Here is a 19367-nt window from a genome sequence, read left to right on the forward strand (position 1 = left end):
TTTACTATGGCTGTGATATTAAAGCTTAAAATTGACCTACTCTGTTACGTTGTTGTAAGATATGTAATAGGCTAATGAGCAACTGCGAGACTTGCAAGACTCTTGCTGCAAGACCAAGACTGGGAGCGCAATACCAATACCAATACCAAGACCAGGTGTACTGTCGCAAGACCAAGACCACTCGTCTTGGTCTTGCATTTGGGCAACACTAGTTACAGTCAATGGTGACCGCTACAGAGCCATGATTACTGACTTTTTCATTCCTCAATTGAACAATCATGATCTGCAGAAGCTGTGGTTTCAACGGGACGGCGCAAAATGTCACAGCTCAATTGATTTATTGAAGGAAACGTTTGGTAACCGCATAGTTTCACGTTTCGAACCCGTGAATTAGCCTCCAAGATCGTGTGATTTAACACCACTAGATATTTTATGTACTGATGTGTGAAATCGCTAGTCTATGCCGATAAGCCTGAAATGATTGACCACTTGGAGGACAACATTAACCGAATTATATCCGATATACGGCCACAAATGTTGGAAAAGGTCATCGAAAATTGGAGCTCCAGATTAGACTACGTTGTTGGGGTAGTTACCCCCGATGATGGGGTTGATTAAGTTGAACACTATTTACCAGACCGAGTCATCACTAAATATCAGTAACGAGTTGGTGGACAAAGTCTATATTCTAACTACATTGATGGTTAAATAATGAATGATGAATAATGAATGACCTCTACTTTACTTTCTCCGTATCTATAAATAAATCGTAATTGTTTTGTTATGATTTTATACCTGAATGTGATCATGAAATACTATATGAAATACGAGTGCTCTACATTGCAGAAGCAATATCACCTAATTTACGAAATCAAAACAATGCATGTAAATAATATTTGTTTGAGACATTTAAAAATTAAATCGATATGGATTACTCTTATTTTCTGAATGCTAATATAAATCCTGTACACAGCCGTGGCGGTCCTATGCCAGAAATCAAATTTAAATTATAATGCAAAAATATTATTTTTCGAATAAAATCAATTTCATGTCAATTTATAAAAAATCATCTTTGTTTTATTCCATTTCAAAGTTCTATAACTCTAAAAAAATATTATCTAGCTATTAGCTAAACTTTTATTAAAAAAACCAACCCAATTATTTTACCGCACCCCGTAACGTAAGTAATAACCATCCATTACTTAAAACAGTAGCGATCAACAGGTAGCGAAAACGCGTTCCAAGATTGCGGCTGTAATTTTGAATATTTTTTCGAGATATTTGGCATACGTATTCGTAATATAATAAAGAATGGCGGTACAGAGCCCATTTGAAAAATATATTAATATATGGAAATTACTCTGTAATTAAATACAATATTAAAAAAACGAGCCTGTACCGCCATTAAGAAGGACAAAAAAATACACTTTCTTCAAATAAATTTTTTATCCGATGCCTACATTTTGTGTCATTTTGGACCTACTAAAATTTTTTATTTCATAAGTAGTTCCAAAATGACACAAAATCTAGACATCGGATAAAAAAGTTTATTTGAAGAAAGTGTATTTTTTTGTTCTTCTTAATGGCGGTACAGGCTCGTTTTTTTAATATAGTATTTAATTACAGAGTAATTTCCACATATTAAAATATTTTTCAAATTGGGCTCTGTACCGCCATTCTTTATTATACAGGGTGTCCCGAAAAGATTGGTCATAAATTATACCACACATTCTGGGGTCAAAGCTCGGTTGTTTGAACCTCACTTACCTATATACAATAGTTCACACAAAAAAAGTTACAGCCCTTTGAAGTTACAAAATGAAAATCGATTTGTTTTTCATATATCGAAAACTCTTAAAAAAATTTTTTATTGAAAATGGACATGAGGTACTCTTATGGTAGCAGCATCTTAAAAAAAAATTAAAGTGAAATTTGTGCACCCCATAAAAATTTTATGGGGGTTTTGTTCCTTTAAACCCCCCCAAACTTTTGTGTACGTTTCAATGAAATTATTATTGTGGCACCATTAGTTAAACACAATTTTTTTAAAACTTTTTTGCCTCCTAGTACTTTTTCGATAAGCCAGTGTTTATCGAGATATTTTGAATAATTTGTCGAATCCACCACATATTTGTATATTTAAGTACGATTGTAGCGACTTGTTAATAATCTGAAAATTTATTTATAATTTACATTTTTAGGTATATTTTGAAAAAGAAGCAACATCTCGATAAAAGGTGACTTATCAAAAAAAGACTAAAAGGCAAAAAAGTTTTAAAAATACTGTGTTTAACTAATGGTACCACAATAATAGTTTCATTAGAACGTACACAAACATTTGGGGGGTTTAAAGGAACAAAGCCCCCTTAAAATGTTTATATAAATATATTAAAAAAGAAGCCGCATCTCGATAAAAACTGGTTTATCGACAAAATACTAAGAGAGAAAAAAGTTTTAAAAACGTTGTTTTAACTAATGGTACCACAATAATGAATCAATTGGAACGTACACCAAAGTTTGGGGGGGTTTAAGGGAACAAAACCTCCATAAAATTTTTATGGGGTGGACAAATTTCACTATAATTTTGTTTTAAGATGTTCCTATCATAACAATTAAACATGTCAATTTTCAACAAAAAATCTCTAATAGTTTCCGATATATTGAAAAAAAATCGATTTTCATTTTGTAACTTCAAAGGGCTGTAACTTTTTTTATGAACACATTTGTACTAAGGTAAGTTAGGTTCAATCGAACTATTTTTGACCCCAGAATGTGTGGTATAATTTATGACCAATCTTTTCGGGACACCCTGTATTACGAATACGTGTGCCAAATATTTCGAAAAAATATTCAAAATTACAGCCACAATATTGGAACGCGTTTTGGCTACCTGTTGATCGCTACTGTATCACCTTAACATATTTCACACCATCTAAATATACTAAATTCTGTGATAATAAGCTGGACATCAGAATTAATTGTCTTCTAACCTTCGTCTGGCATGTATTAGTCCATACAATATAGTAATGAAAAAAACATGTACTTACCAATAAATTGTTGGTGTACATTGATAAACGTTTAATACGCCACTTTAATGTCGATATTATCAATCCTATGTTCAGTTTTTGTTTCAAAGGACGACTATAACCTTTTAACAATTAGTTGGTGTCTATATATAAATATTACCTATGTAGGAAATTATTCAACCACGTGTACAAAAAATTACGTAAAAGAAAAATATAATTTCGAAGCCTTATGATATTTATTTCCAACCGATTTTGATGAATGATCTGGTTATTAGGTACGTACTACATAAGAAAACCGTGAAATACATCCGTGAATTAACGTCATACTTTAATTTCGAAATATGTATACTCGTAGATACCCTTATGAGTAGAAACCGGAATATACTCAAAATGCATTTTTTGCATATCTGGCATATTTTGCATATTTCAAATTTCTACAAGAAATTGCATATATCTGCATATTTTTTGGGATACTAAAAGATTGAAAGTGAAATGAAGGCGGAAGTGTCGGTGAAGCTTTTAGGAATATATAATTAGCTGTATGCATCTCCGAAATTTCCATTAGTTTAATTTATAGTTTTCGCGCCAAAAAGTGTAAACGTGTGTATCGCGGCAACTTTTAAAAGTACATTTGAAGTGTAATTTTATTACGTAACATGTCGTGACTTCGTTAATTTGTTTATATCGCGGTGTCCAAACGAAGTGCTTGAATTCAGCCATTCTTCTTGTTAAAGTGTCGTCTTCTGTAGAAGGTTGTCGATCATCATACCTATTCTGTTTACAGCTACTCTAAAAAGCTGGTTAGACGAGCTATTAAACCACTTCCTGACATTGGAAAGCCATGACATTCGTCGTCTGCCAATGCTACACTTTCCTTAAATCTTTTTCTGCGTGATATTCTGCAGAAGCTGGTATTTTGTTCATTTCATCACGTGCCCAAGATATTGTAGTTTTCGTATCTTTATTTCATTATATAATATAATATATAGTCTTCCACTTCATCATTCGTGACTGTCTGCGTACGATGTTCTCAGGAATCTTCTGTAAAGCCACATTTCGAAAACTTCCACTTTTCTTATCATCAACTTAGTCAGATTGGCTAAATATACAGTGGTTGATCATATTATTAGAGCCACCTAGTAAAATTCAGTGTTTTAGAGGAAGGGTATATAATTGAGCTGTATCATATATTAATGGATTTGTTTATTCAAATTGAACCCAGAAAAAGGTTCGTGATAATATTTGAACTCAGACACAGATTTGTGTTAATAGTTGAACCCGGAGAAAGATTCGCGTGCTGAGATAGATGTGTTGCCAACTGAAGAACACACAAGAGAGTCTTTACCCTTCGCCGGGTAACACCAGAGAGATATATTTGCACTTCTGTTGCCTTTCCTGGTCAACAGCGGAGAGGTGTCATTCGTTTTTCAATGTCTAATAATGATATTAGTAAGGGTTGATAAAAAGGATAGTTTAAAAATGAGGGTGAAAATTATAAAAATATTAAAGCGAAAAGTATAAGATTATTTTTTGCATGTGAAAATTTGAACAATATCTAAACACGCGCATTTTTATGTGGACAGTCAAAGTTTTATTGCAAAAAACGCTTCATTTTTCATAAACGAGTTTTCCTCTAATACACTATTTGGTTTATGTAATTCTTATTTTCGTGATGTAACGCTTTCTGTATAAATGTTTAATCCAACAAGTCAAATAACCAAAAAGATTACGCGTTTCATGGAAAAAAGGTTTCATGTTATTTTTAATTCAACAGACATCGTTTAGCATGTAAATTAGCTACGAATTTCAACAGGTGCATTAGTACGGAGTAGATAAATCAATTTAAGATTAGAAGGGTAGGAACCTTTTAAATTGATTGAGAGTTTTTTTTTTCGATTAGTTCTTTTTATATGTGGCGTCTAGACCTTCATTTCATGCATTAACTAAAAAAAATAAAACCAGCATCTCTAAATTTGCAGTTTTAGTTCTACATAAATTATATGTTTATACACTTTGGGCCAAAATTAACGGACCACCTTCAAAATGGGTCATTTTTGATGTCTTATATCTCCTAAACCTGTTGTCCGCTTTAAGTGATTTTTTTAATATGTTATAGCCTAATTCCTTGATAATATCGTTATAATAATATTGTTACTAAACAGGTAAATTTTCATTGTATACCGGGTGTACCAATCAAACAGTGTTTTTTCTTAAAGTTTGCATCACCCTGTGGAATATTCTAGCATTTATAAAATATTGAAATTAAAACCTAACTATAGCCCCATATTTTTTCAGCATTCTGTTTTTTTATTCATTCGCTTATGTTGGATAATAAAAAAGTTAGGTAGTTTAACAACTAGCCATGTTTTTCATTAATACAAACGATTTAACTCACCAGCAAAATTAACCCCGCCACCTTTATTATTGTTTTGTTTACATTATCTGTGACACTTTGTTTCCTAAATATCGTTTAAGTTAAAATTTTAGTGCGTATTTATTGTTTGTGATTTTAAAAATGCCACTCGCTCCAACAGATGCTGCTAGGGCAGTGGCTTAAGTTCATGCTGGTTACAGTCAACGTCATATCGCCCGTACGCTCGATTTATCCAGAACTACGGTACAAAATGCCATCAGACGATTTCGAGAGACAGGTAGAGACCGACCGATTAATCGGCTTCGGCATCGGCTTCGGCCACCTTCGGCCAATATTTAAACCTTCGGCCAAAATTCGGCTTCGGCCAAAACGAAGCCGAAGGTTTTGCCGAAGGTGGAACAATAAAATGCTCCGAGTATACTATACTATATAAATAATCTCTAAACAATATGCTTCGGCGAGCCTTTGATACTTTGAAAAATATTTACACCCTATTTTATACCCTAATAAACCAATACGTTTTACAAACTTTCAGGTAGTAGGTAGGATATAAATTTTAACAATAGGCCAAGATGTTTCAAAGATCTTCATTTGAATATTTCTCACGTAGTAAAATTCTGAGAAACTATAATCATTTTATTGTATTTGTTAAAACTCAAGATTACTGGTGTTTTGACTACTTAAATTAATATTAAAGGCAAAACATCGACCATCGACTATCCCTACTATAAATGCAAATATTTAGTCACCTTCGGCTTAGGCTTCGGCTTCGGCCGAAGGTATCCTTCAGGCCGACCTTCGGCATCGGCTTCGGCTTCGGCCAAAAAAGTCACATTCGGTCGGTCTCTAGAGACAGGATCGTACAACAGCAGGCTGTAAGTCAAGGCCGACAACGATGCACTTCAGTTCGAGATGACCGCTTCATTGCCACCACAGTATTGAGAAATCGCTTTTGCACCGCTCCTGAAGCTCGTAGGTCTCTTTTTGAGGTGAGAAACGTTAGTGTGAGACAAACGATTAGAAGAATATTTGTTAGAAATAAACTTGAGGGCTTTCCGTCCAGCTCGCGCACCACAACTGCTCCCACAACACCGTAGGGCTAGACTTCATTTTGCGCGAGAATATGCTAACTGGACTATGCCAGAATGGAAGAATATACTGTTCTCAGATGAGAGCAGAATATCCCTAAAAGGTCCAGATGGACGCCAACGTGCCTATAGGCGTCAAAATGAAAGGTTTGCTCCATGCGCTATAACCGAAACACTGGCTTACCGAGGAGGGTCAATAATGATTTGGGGAGGTATTTCTTACGAAGCGCGTACTGATCTTTTTGTGTTCGGTAGAGGCAGTGTGAATGCCCAAGTATACGTGCAAGAAGTTCTCCAAGACCATGTCATGCCTTTTGCACCATTCATTGGTGATAACTTCAGACCAATGCATGACAATGCACGTTGCCTCATACAGCAAGATCTACCCGTGAGTACCTTACTGAAGTCGGGATTCAAGTTCTACCATGGCCAGCACACAGTCCCGATCTTAACCCAATTGAGCATATCTGGGACAACCTCAAAAGACGGGTAAGAGCGAGAGTACCAGCCCCTGCATCCCTTGAAGAGCTGAAGACAGCTGCGGTAGAGGAGTGGCAAAATATCCCCCAATCTGATATCCAGGATATCATGAATGGATTGCCGAACCGGCTCCAAGAAGTCATAACGGCAACACTCATTATTGATGCCCAATTTTTTTTTCAATTAGATTTTTATTTTCAAAATATTGTTAATTTGAATTTTCTTCGAAGATTTTTTTCATTTGATCTTTGCTGTAACAAACGACGTTTTTTCAAAAAAAATATTATTTCTCTTCCGTGGAGGTAGTTTTCACCGTATCCTTTATAAAATGTGGTCCAAGGTTAACAATTTGAAAGAAATACGAGGTGGGCGGTTAATTTTGTAGGTGAGTTTATTTATTACTTTAAAACCGGTTGAGACATGCACATGAAATTTGATGGGTTTTAAGATGTAGTTATTGCACATTACCAATTAACAATTAAGCATTTAATATTCACCATTGGCGCCCATACGGGTAAAATGAGCCATCATATTACCCGTAAGGGCGCCAATGGTGAAAATTAAATTCTAAATTGTATGTCAAAAATATGCAATAACTACGTCATAAAACCCACTAAATTGCATTTGCATACCTCAACCGGTTTTAAAGTAATAAATAAATCGTCAGTTTGTCAAAAAAATTTCAACACCCCCTATCTCGGAAACGAAGCATTTGCGGACATAAGTTTATAAAGCAAACTGTCATTGTTTTTTCATGCAGAATTACCCCTTAAAATTTTTCAAATTTTTTTAAAAACACCCTGTATTGATAAAAAACATGTCTAGTTGTTAAAGCACCTAACTTTTTTATTATCCAACATAAGGGAATCAATCAAAAAACAAAATGTTGAGAAAGCATGAGGCTATAGTTAGGTTTTAATTTCAGTATTCTACAAATGCTAGAATATTCCACAGGGTGATGCAAACATTAAGAAAAAAAACACAGTTTGATTCGTACACCCGGTATACAATGAAAATCTACCTGTTTAGCAACAATATTATAACGATATTGCCAAGGAATAAGGCTATAACATATTAAAAAATCACTTAAATCGGACAACAGGTTTAGGAGAAATAAGACATCAAAAATGACTTATTTTTAAGGTGGCCCGTTCATTTTGGCCCAGAGTGTATAATATTATAATTCACCATCATCAGTGGCGTCACAACTCTTTATGAGCCAAGCCTTCTTCAGAACAATCCTCCATTCGCTTCTGTCTCTGAGAACTCTTCTCCATGCTCTAATTCCAATAGATTTTAAATAATTATTTAAGTTGTCTTGGTACCTAAGTCTCGGTCTTCCTCTTGCCCGTTGTCCTATCGGCCCTCTTTAGTCAAAAACTTTTCTGAATATGGCATCTTCCTCTACCCTGATTACATACCCTATCTATCTAAGACGTGCTACCTTAATGAATTTTACAACGTCACGTTCTCCAAAAACTTCTACACAACTCAAAGTTGTAACACCTGCACCACAAACCTTGATCTATTATCCCTCCATATATTCTTCTTAGGATTTTTCACTCGAAACGTTTGGTTTCGTGACCAAGCAGTTCTTGGTCATTTTGTGTAATTCACCAAGTTAGATAGATATTTATTTATTTATCATAATAGATAATACACAAAACAAAAACATTGCACTCCACACCTGTACAAATTACATAAGAATTGTCAAGGCAAGGAGCGCTGTATAATTATAATAAAGTATTACAAAAATTAAAAACATGAGACTAAACAAATAAAGAAATAAGCATTGTCAAATTAAATTAATCAGACACATTCAATATATAAATAAAAAAAAGAAAAAATAAAATAAAAATAAAAACACTGGAAGTACAACAAACAAACATTTCCAATTGGTTTCTAGGTCTTAGTTTTAATATAATGGATTAATAATCTCTTAAAGATAGTTGCATTATGGCTATTTTTAATGTGATAAGGTATATTATTGAACTGTACAATTCCTTTATGAAACAAGCTTTTCATTGAACTGGACTTGTTGGTTGTTCTAACATAAAAATTTATTGAATTTGCAGCTCTAGTGCTATGCTCATGAACATTTGCTATCGGGACCAACTGACTGTTCAAATACTCAGGCAATAAATGGTTTACCATCTTAAATAAGAATGTCATAGATTGGACATACATAAAATGTTCAACTTTTAACCAATTTAAAGTTTTCAGCATATCTTGAATTCGAGTATATTGCATCTCAATATTACTCGCATAGCCTTATTTTGGAGAATTTGAAGCCTGTCATAATTAGAACATCCTGTATAAATCAATGAACAACAATATAAAAAGTGAGGTAATATTAACGAATGATAAATTGTTAATTTAGTTTGAAATGTCAAAAATGGTGATACTCTTCGAAAAAAACCTATTTTTTTCCTATCTTTCTGCAAATGTAATCAACATGTTTACTAAAAGTTAGTTCCCTATCCAATATGAATCCCAAATACTTTATTTCCTGAACCATTTCAATTTTTTCATTATTTCATTTAATGTGAACATCCAAACTTAAGAATTTCCCGAAAAGAGTATTATTACCAATAAACATATAAGTATTTGGATTTTAACTCATTGACTTTCAATTTGTTTAACTTAAATCTTTCAGTTAATAACTGCAATTCACGATTCATCGTGTCCACTACATCAACAAAATCTTCCCCATAAAAATATATTAATGTGTCATCAGCAAAAAGATGAATTTTACATTTGCTTAATACGTTTCCCAAATCATTAATGTATAATATGAAAAGTAGAGGTCCAAGTACACTGCCTTGCGGCACACCAATATCATTTAACTGTGGATTTGAAATTTCACTATTTAATTTAGTCCTTTGGTACCTATTTGACAGATAATTTTCCAGCCAATTAAAAACTGTCCCGTTAAAACCATATTTCTTTAATTTCAAAAGAAGTATATGACGATCTATTGTTTCAAATGCTCTTTTGAGATCTATAAAAACTGCGCATATACCGACCCCTGTCGTATCTAAAATACTTTTCATATCTGAGACAAATAACTGTAATGCGGTCTCACATGAATGAGAATTTCTAAATCCAGACTGGTAATTATACAGGATATTATTTGAAGTAATAAATTTAATCAGCTGATTGTACACCACAATTTCTAAAACTTTTTCACAAAATGGGAGCATATTTATTGGACGTAATTGATCAAGTTTATTAGTATTAGGAACTTTTGGAACAGGAACTATAGTTGACATTTTAAATTGCTTGGGCACCAGGCCCTTCTCTAAACTCATATTAATTAAATTTAATAAAGGATAACCTAATACATGAAATAGATTTTTGATAATATCGTATAGTTGGTTTAGTGATATGCTCTCAAAAGTTTCAAAATTTACATCAGATGAAACAACTGTCTGCAAATTTAAATTAATATCACTATTTTGGTCAAAACTTACAATAATATCTTTAATACTATCAACATAATATTGATTTAATATGTTTGCCAAATTTACACTATATGTTACACCTTCATGTTCAAGACTTTGAAATTGTGATATAGTTTTATTAGTTCCTACTAACTGTTTGAAATGTTTCCACATTTGTTTAGAATTACCCCTATTCCTATCAATATTTGACTCATAAAATCTAATTTTAACTTGTTTTAAAATTCTAACACAGTTATTTCTTTCAATTTTATAGTTATTCCAATCTACGCAATCGTTTGTAAACAAAAATCTTTTATAAGCAAGATTTTTATTCTTAACTGCCAATTTACAAGTGTTGTCAAACCATTTATTACCAAAGTTCTTAACTTCCACAGTTTTAACTGGTGACACTCTATTCAAAACATATACGATATTACTGATAAAAGTATCAGTAACTTCATCGATGTTTACCGAAGAATATGCCCAATCTTTTTCAATCAACATGTTTACCATATTATCATATATTATTTTAGAACGAATTTGTTTTGTTTCAATGACTTCACTTTTAGTTACTTTATTATTGAGCACATGGACAATACAGTGATCAGATATTATGTAATTTTTTTCTACATGAGCAATTAACGTATAGTCATTACTTATGACAAGATCAATCATAGATTTTGAATCTTTAAAAATTCTTGTATATTCATTTACAAGTTGCTGCATTCCATTATTTTCTATATATTCTTTCAATTTACTTTTACCCTGACAATTTTTATCATAATGTATGTTGAAATCTCCAGCAATGACTATACTACAACTACTATGTGATTCATAATAATCATCCATCCACTTGAAAAATACATCAATGAATTCACTTATACTACCACTTGGCGATCTATAAATACCCACTATTCCATAATATGATCCATTAATTACAACATCCAAAGACAAAACCCACAAACTCTTGTCAATAATAAATGTTTTGATATTATTGACTTTTATGTATTCTTTCGTATAAATTAGAACTCCTCCTGTATGACGACTACTAGAATCACAACGCGCCATTACATATTCAGGGACCTGTAGCTCAGAATCTGAAAAATCGCTAGTGATACAAGTTTCCGTTAAACATAAAATGTGTGGGTCATATACCTGAACATAAATTTTGATTTCATCGCAATGTCTATAGTAACTTTCAGCATTAATACAAGAAAGAAGAAGATTATCTGTACACTTTTTATTTGTGCGTGTAATATTTGAAGGCGTCTTTGATGGCTAGATATTATACCCTATTCTTTCTTTGGCTTTTAATAACTGTCTTTGATAACTACTACAATTTCTATCAATACATTATGGTTATAATTAACATGTTTAAGTTTAAGAATTTCATTTGCATATTTACAGTTAACACAAGTAAAATTATCGTTAGTAATTCTGCACTCATCTTTTTTGTGTTGACCTCCACATAATGGACAAACATCCTGTGAAGTACATTTATCTGCGAAATGTCCAAACTTCCAGCACCGAAAACAACGAATATTTACGTGTTCAAAAAATCTGTAGCTATTCCATCCTATATGTATTTTTCCCTTTCATTAATTAGATAATTAAATATATCTGCTGAAATTTCCACTATTACATTAAGTGCATTACGGTTATTAGTTTTCGATTTATATTTACGTAATATTTTAATGTAAGTTTCTATACCGTCAGTCAAATTTTGTTTTTTAAAACTATCAACAAAGCTGTCAATATCTTCAATGTCGTTTTCGTGGACATTTATGATCTTGATCTTAGGTTTAGATATACTTGCAATTTTTATCTCATAATCTGCTCCAAGAACTTTTTCAGCATTAATTTTCAAATTATCCAAAGACTCCTTATTATTACAATGAATTGCAATCGACTCTTTAGCATAAGATTTAACATTTTCAACCGACACATTTATATCAACTGGACTAAATTTTTGTGCTAATACAGTTTTTGTTGTTAAACAATTTTGATTTTGATTTTTTGGTTTTATAATAAGTGGTTCGGTTTTTTTCGTTTTTACAACATCGCTCCATTGACGCTGACTGTTTGTTAGTGTACCATTATTTTCAATAAGATCAATTAACTTACAAGTTTTTTCCAATACTTCTTTTGTTTTCTTTTCATTAAGTTGATATTCAGACTCGTTTTTGTTAAGTCTATTTTCAGCTATCGTAAAACAATTGCCACAAAACCACTTTAAATTAACACAATTTTGTTTAATTTTTAACACTTGATCTTTCCCTTTAGCACAATGCAAATGATATAGTTTAATACACAAATCGCAAACGATATACTTATTATTTACAATAAAATTATCAGCACATTGGACACACGTCTGTATGCCCGGCGCCATCTTTGACTACCAGTTTCTGAACCATATGTTAGCACTGGTCTTATTAGTGTTTTTTAGATAGCCAATTTAATTTTTTTAGGTATTTTTGAGGTCATCTGTCTACTTAAGCCATAGTAACACTTATTGGCGAGCACTATTCTTCTTTTAATTTCTTCACTGACATTGTTGCCTTTGGTTAGCAGCAAGCCTAAGTATATGAAGGTGTCGACACCTTCCAGTTCTTGGTCGTCAATTATTATTCTTTTAGGTGTCGGGTTGCTTGACCTAGTGCAACACATACATATTTTTGGTCTTTTGAACATTTATATTTAGTCCCATTCTCTATGCAGATGCTCTTAACCGAAATGCTTCAGTCAGAGATTTTGTGGACCTACCTATGATGTCTATGTCATCTGCGAACCCGACAATTTGTACTGATTTGTTAAAGATAGTACCATTCCTCTTAATCTGGGACCCTCGAATTATTTTTTCTAATGCCAGGTTAAATAAGAGACGCGATAGTCCATCATCCTTTAGTTCATTTTTGCAATGGAAGGGTCTTTGAAATTCTACCATAGCAAATAGAAGTTGACCTCTATTAACTGAGTCGCATGCGTCTTTGAAGTCTACGAATATGTGGTGAGTGTTGACGCCGAACTCTAGGGTGTTTTCAAGGATCTGCCTCACTGTAAATATCTGGTCCGTTGTTGATTTATTAGGACGGAAACTTCACTGATATCCTCCCACTATACGTTCGGCGTGGGAGATGAGTCTTTTGTACAATACGTTGGACAACACTTTTATATGTCATATTGAGTAGAGTGATGCCTCTATAATTATCACAAACCATCATGTCTCCGTTTTTGTGTAGATGACACAGTACACCCAACTTCCAGTCTGTGGGTGTTTCTTTCTGTTGCCAGATTGCAGTCATCGAGCCATTTTGAAAAATTACCGATCCGTAACCCACAATACACAAATTATAACTACTCCCTGTAGCTGTAGTGAATTCATTATAGTCAGTGGTTTAACATCGTATTACCACTTTAGTTTGATTGGAAAGTATTGGAATAATTTGTTCATTCTTCGGTTTTCGCTCAGCAGTTCTTGCTAAAGAATTACGTGAGTGATAAATGGGATTCTGGAATCCCCTTAGAGAATCGTATATATCACGTATCGAGTATACTTCATGCTTTCTATCAAGAATGTATCGAATCGGAATGGCTGAAAGGTAATGAAATCTTATCGATTTCTTTATTTCCAATGGGCCTCCTTTGATGTAAGATGTAAGATTTCAATTGACCACTTTAATATTTCTAAGCTGTGTCAGTTTGGGCTCATGCCAGTACTTATAAGATTCAGTCACTCTTACAGTATGTACATTACTCTTACAGCGCTGTAATTGTCGCTAGTCTGGCCGTAGGCTAATACTCATTTGGAAATTTGGAGTAGATTGGATATAAACAGTTTTAATAACAAACGATTTTATCGGTATGTATATAAAATTATCTTATTTATGAAACTGGCATTGCAGATGTTAATTAGCCAATTCGTTCAACTTTATAACCGTTCAGTGTATATTGTTCGTTCGATGCGGCTGACCGAACAATAATTTTCGTTTGTGATTCTGGTCAAAGGCTGAATGAAATAAATATTTACTCAATAAATTAACGATGCATGATAATAATGTCGGTCTGTTTCTGTTGTACCGAGTTCGGTGGATATAATATTTATTACAACTGTAAATTTTAAATGTTATTACTTAATTAACACATCATCACATGCAGTATTATTGATGAAGGCTTCTGGAATACGCCGTACTCCGTAAACACAACGAATTAACACATTATGTTGTCGAGAGATAGACACACATCAGAATAGCTGATTGCGGTCTAAATTATTTGTTTGAAACATTGACTGATGTATTTTGTTTCAGTTTAATGAAATCAATTTTTAGTATCCCGAATAAAGTACGTGCCTCCTAGTGGCGGGATACGGGCAACAATATATTGGCTTATAGGGCAGTCCTTACAGTAGGGATCCTAGCCTATACAGAAAAATGCAGGCGGTTGTGGAGTAATACTGCACTTTGGTTGCATTGGTAGTCTATTGGCTAAACGTGCAGGGCAGGGTATGGTGCTGATAAAAAAGGCATTCAGGCATCAAATATCCAAAAAAAATCTTTTCAGATTAGGACTTTCAGAGGACTATCTCAGGGGGAACACCATTGCAGATTAGAAAAATCAGGATAGGGTCGTGGAATCTTGGTAGTCTTACAGGTAAGAGTCTGGAGTTAGTGGATGCGCTCAAACGAAGGAGAGTTCAAATTGCTTGCATTCAAGAAACTAAGTGGAAAGGACAAAGGGCAAAAGAACTAGGTGAAGGATACAAATTGTGGTATGCAGGGAGTAGTAACACTAGAAATGGAGTTGGTATAATTGCTGATAGTGAAATGAAAGATAACGTAGTGGAAGTTGTAAGAACGAGTGATAAAATGATGTCAGTGAAATTTATAATTGATAAAGAGGTATTGAATGTTGTGTGTATGTATGCTCCTCAAACAGGTCTGGGTGAGAATGAAAGAAGAGCTTTCTATGACCAATTAGGAGACGTACTGAGGGATATTCCAGCAGAGGGGAAAGTGATAATAGGAGGTGATTTCAATGCACATGTGCGCCAAGCCAAGACAGGATATGAAACAATACAAGGGGGATTAGGATTTGGAAATAGAAATGAAGCTGGAGATGACATGCTTGAATTAGCAACAGCATTGGATATGGCGATTGTCACACATTCTTTAAAAAGAGAGAAACTCAACTTATTACCTGCAAAAGTGGACAACATCAATCCCAAATAGACTACTTCATGATAAGGAAAGAAGACATACGTGAATGCAAGGACTGCAAGGTAATAGTTAGTGATACAGTAAGCCAACAACATAAGCTGCTTGTTCTGGACATCGAAGTAAAAAGCAAAACTAAATAAAAACTTCGGAGAGAACCACAAAAAATCAAGTGGTGGATGCTATAAGATGAGAAAGAAGGTCTATTCAGGAAAAGAATAGTAGAAAAAAATATGTTGGAACATGAAAGGAAGCCATAACATAATTTATAGAAAAATGGCAAATACTATTAGAGATACGGCTATTGAAATACTTATGAAAACGTCAGGAAAGTGAACAAATTAGTTCGGTAGAGTTGTGTAAAATGGTACTTTCGATTTAATAAATCATACCGAAAGTTTTATTTTCGGGACGGCTGCAGAAAAATTATATAACAAGTGGCAAGAAACCAGATCGGACATAGATCTTCAAAAGTATATGGTCGCCAAAAAGGAAGCGAAAGTAACAGTAGCAAAAGCTAAAGCAGAAGCGTATTCAAACCTATACGATCAACTTGATACCAGGGAAGGCGAAGCAAAGATATATAAAATAGCCAAACAGAGAGCAAAGAAAGAAAGAGATTTTAATCAGATTAGATGTATCCGAGATGAAAATAATAAAATACTATTTCACGAAAAGGATGTCAAAAAGAAATGGAGAAAGTATTTTGATAGTTTATTAAATGAAGAATTTGACAGACAGCCTGTGGAGTTAACGGAGACAGTAACAGCAATGGTTACCAGAATAACAAACGAGGAAGTGGCTCAAGTGCTTCAAAAAATAAAGAAAGGAAAAGAAGTCGGACCAGATGATATTCCTGGGGAAGTATGGAGAGCATTGGGAGAGACAGGAATAAGTTGGCTAACAGGTCTATTTAATAGAATTATGGAAGATGGACAAATGCCAGACGAATGGATAAGCAGTATACTGGTACCTGTTTACAAAAACAAGGGAGACATACAACAATGTACAAACTACAGGGCTATAAAACTACTTAGCCACACCATGAAAATATGGGAGAGAGTAATTGATAGACGAATACGTGAAGAAACCGAAATATCCGATAATCAATTTGGCTTTATGCAGGGCAGATCAACAACATATGCAATTTTCATTGTAAGGCAACTGATGGCAAAATACAGGAATAAAGAGACCAACGCTCATATGGTATTCATTGATCTTGAGAAAGCATGCGATAGAGTTCCTCGAGAGATTCTGTGGTGGGCGCTCAATAAGAAATGAGTCCCTGGCGAATATGTAAATATTGTGAGAGATATGTATGAGGGAGTAACGACTAGTGTTAGGACAGGTGTGGGAGAGACGGATAAATTTCAGGTGAAAGTAGGATTGCACCAAGGCTCGGTGCTTAGTCCTTATTTATTCTCATTAGTTTTGGACCAGATAACAGCGAAACTACAGGGTAGCATTCCATGGTGCCCAATGTATGCTAATGATGTAGTGTTAATAGGAAATAGTGAAAGAGACTTGGAACAAAAACTGGAACAGTGGAGGAAAAATGTTTAAAACTTAGTAGGACAAAAACAGAGTATTTGGAATGTTCATTTAAAGATGAAGTTACTACAAATAAAATGGTATCTTTGGATGATGAAATGATTGTGAAAAGCAATAGTTTTAATTACCTAGGATCGGTATTACAGAGTAATGGAGAAATAGATGGAGATGCATGCAGTAGAATTAGTAGCCCAATAAATGACCGTTTTGGAGTGTAATTTCCAGGGGCAACTCCGAATTGCATAAAAATTTGGATTTAGGTTCTACTTACACTCCACTTCAAAGTTGAATTTGTGCCGTTGGTTGCTTTTACTTGGGGGGTGACATTACTTATCCCTTCTCGGGGGGTGAAAAACGCGTGTTTAAAATAAGGCCGGAAATGGATAAATTGACTTATTTTAAGCACCTTTTGTTCTATAAAGTTTTTTACGCAAGTCAATACTTTTCGAGTTATTCGCGATTTAAAATGTTGATTTTTTGACAAAAAAACTACGTTTTCAGACCGTTTTTCCCAAATAACGCAAAAAGTAAATATTTATCGAAAAAAATAATTTTAACAAAAGTGTAGCCTATAAAGAAATGAAAAAATGGTGTAATAGTAAAGTCTACAAATTGAGTAGAAGCAAAGTTGTAGCTCATGAAAAACATGTTCTTATTCCTCTAATTACAAATCCAATAATTCAACGCCAAATCACCGAAGAAAGAAGCGTTTTTCAGGAAAACCTTATTAACATTTTTAAAGTATGGAAAAAAAGCTTATTATTTGTTTTTTACAAAAGTTTACAGCATCAAAAATAAACGAGTTACACTGAAAAAAAAAGTTGGTCCCCTTTTTTTGTAAAAAAAAATCGTAAAAACCTCCATCTATTTAGCACCCTAAATGAAATTAATCGATTGGCTTTACCATTTATTTTAACTGTATGTATATTGTTTATATGATCTGCAAGTTTGATTGGTTTGAAGTGCTTATTTTTGAAAACATTCGGTTTAATAGTAAAAAAAAATTCTAAAAATTTTTGAAAAATTTCATTTTTTCAAAATAACTTAAAAAGTATTAGTGATAAGAAAAACCTTAAAGAGTAAAAAAATGTAGGTTTTGCTATTATAAATATGATAGTTTCATTTTGTTTCTCCGTAAGATAAAAATTGATTAAGATATCGCTGTTCTGCATACACTCGTGATTAGTGACCCGTTCATGCTTTCTCAATTATAACCCTTTCAAAAATAAACACTTAAAACCGGTGAGACTAACAGATCATATAAAAAATAGATAGGTAAGTAAATTGTTTGTAAAGCGGTAGCGACTAATTTCATTTGGAGAGCTAGACACGGCGAGATTTTCATGATTTTTTACAAAAAAAAAGAGGGCCAACTTTATTTTGAGCGCTCGCTTATTTTTAATGCTAAAACTGTTGTTAACAATTAAAACAATGCTTTTTATACACACTTTAAAAAAATTAAATGGGTTTTTCCTGAAAAGTGCTTAATTTTTCGGTGATTTCACCTTGAAATATTCGATTTGGAATTAGACGAATAAGAACGTATTTTTCATGAGCTACAACTCTGTTTTTATTTAATTGATAGACTTTACTGATACATCATTTTATTGGGTTTTTTATAAGCTACACTTTTGCTAGGGATATTTTTTCGATAAAATATTTACTTTTTGAGTTATTTGCGAAAAACCGTCTGAAAACGTAGTTTTTTTTGTCAAAAATTCAACATTTTCAATGGCAAATAACTCGAAAAGTATTAACTTACGTAAAAAACTCTATGGAACAAAAGTTGCTTAGAATCAGTCAATTTATCCATTTCCGGTCTTATCTTGAACGTATGTTTTCTCACCCCCGAGAAGGGGTGACTGTCACCCCCCAAGTAAAAGCAACCAACGGCATAATTTCAACTTTGAAGTGGAGGGTAAGTAGAACCTAAATCCAAATTTTCATGCAATTCGGAGTTGCCCCTGAAAATTACACGGTATCGCCGAATTTCCCGTTCATTTACTGGGCTATAGGGCTGGATGGATGAAATGGAAAGAAGCGAGTGGTGTGTTGTGTGACAAAAAAATTCCAATGAAGCTAAAGGGAAAATTCTATAAGACAGCCATAAGACCGCTCACGAAATATAAAGAACTGGACAGGCATCAATAACACTGTCGAAGAAGAAAATCTTGTGCAATACAAAAAAAATGAAG

The 19367-nt window shown here is 33.5% G+C and overlaps 1 protein-coding gene across 2 annotated transcripts in view; it reads right to left on the bottom strand.

The window, feature by feature from the left end:
• The window catches only part of LOC126879427 (oxysterol-binding protein-related protein 9), a 378474-nt gene that overhangs the window by 349285 nt on the left and 9822 nt on the right, over positions 1–19367 (bottom strand). The window contains exon 1 of one of the 2 annotated variants that reach the window (XM_050642440.1): positions 3048–3083. The exons of the other annotated variant lie outside the window; for it this stretch is intronic. Within the exon in view, the coding sequence (XP_050498397.1) occupies positions 3048–3068 (21 nt within the window). The 5' untranslated portion in view covers positions 3069–3083. Of the gene's footprint in view, positions 1–3047; positions 3084–19367 lie in introns of those variants that run through there. 2 annotated transcript variants of the gene reach the window in all.

The sequence above is a fragment of the Diabrotica virgifera genome, chromosome 2 (assembly GCF_917563875.1).
Source record: "Diabrotica virgifera virgifera chromosome 2, PGI_DIABVI_V3a".
NCBI classification, from domain to species: Eukaryota; Metazoa; Arthropoda; class Insecta; order Coleoptera; family Chrysomelidae; genus Diabrotica; species Diabrotica virgifera.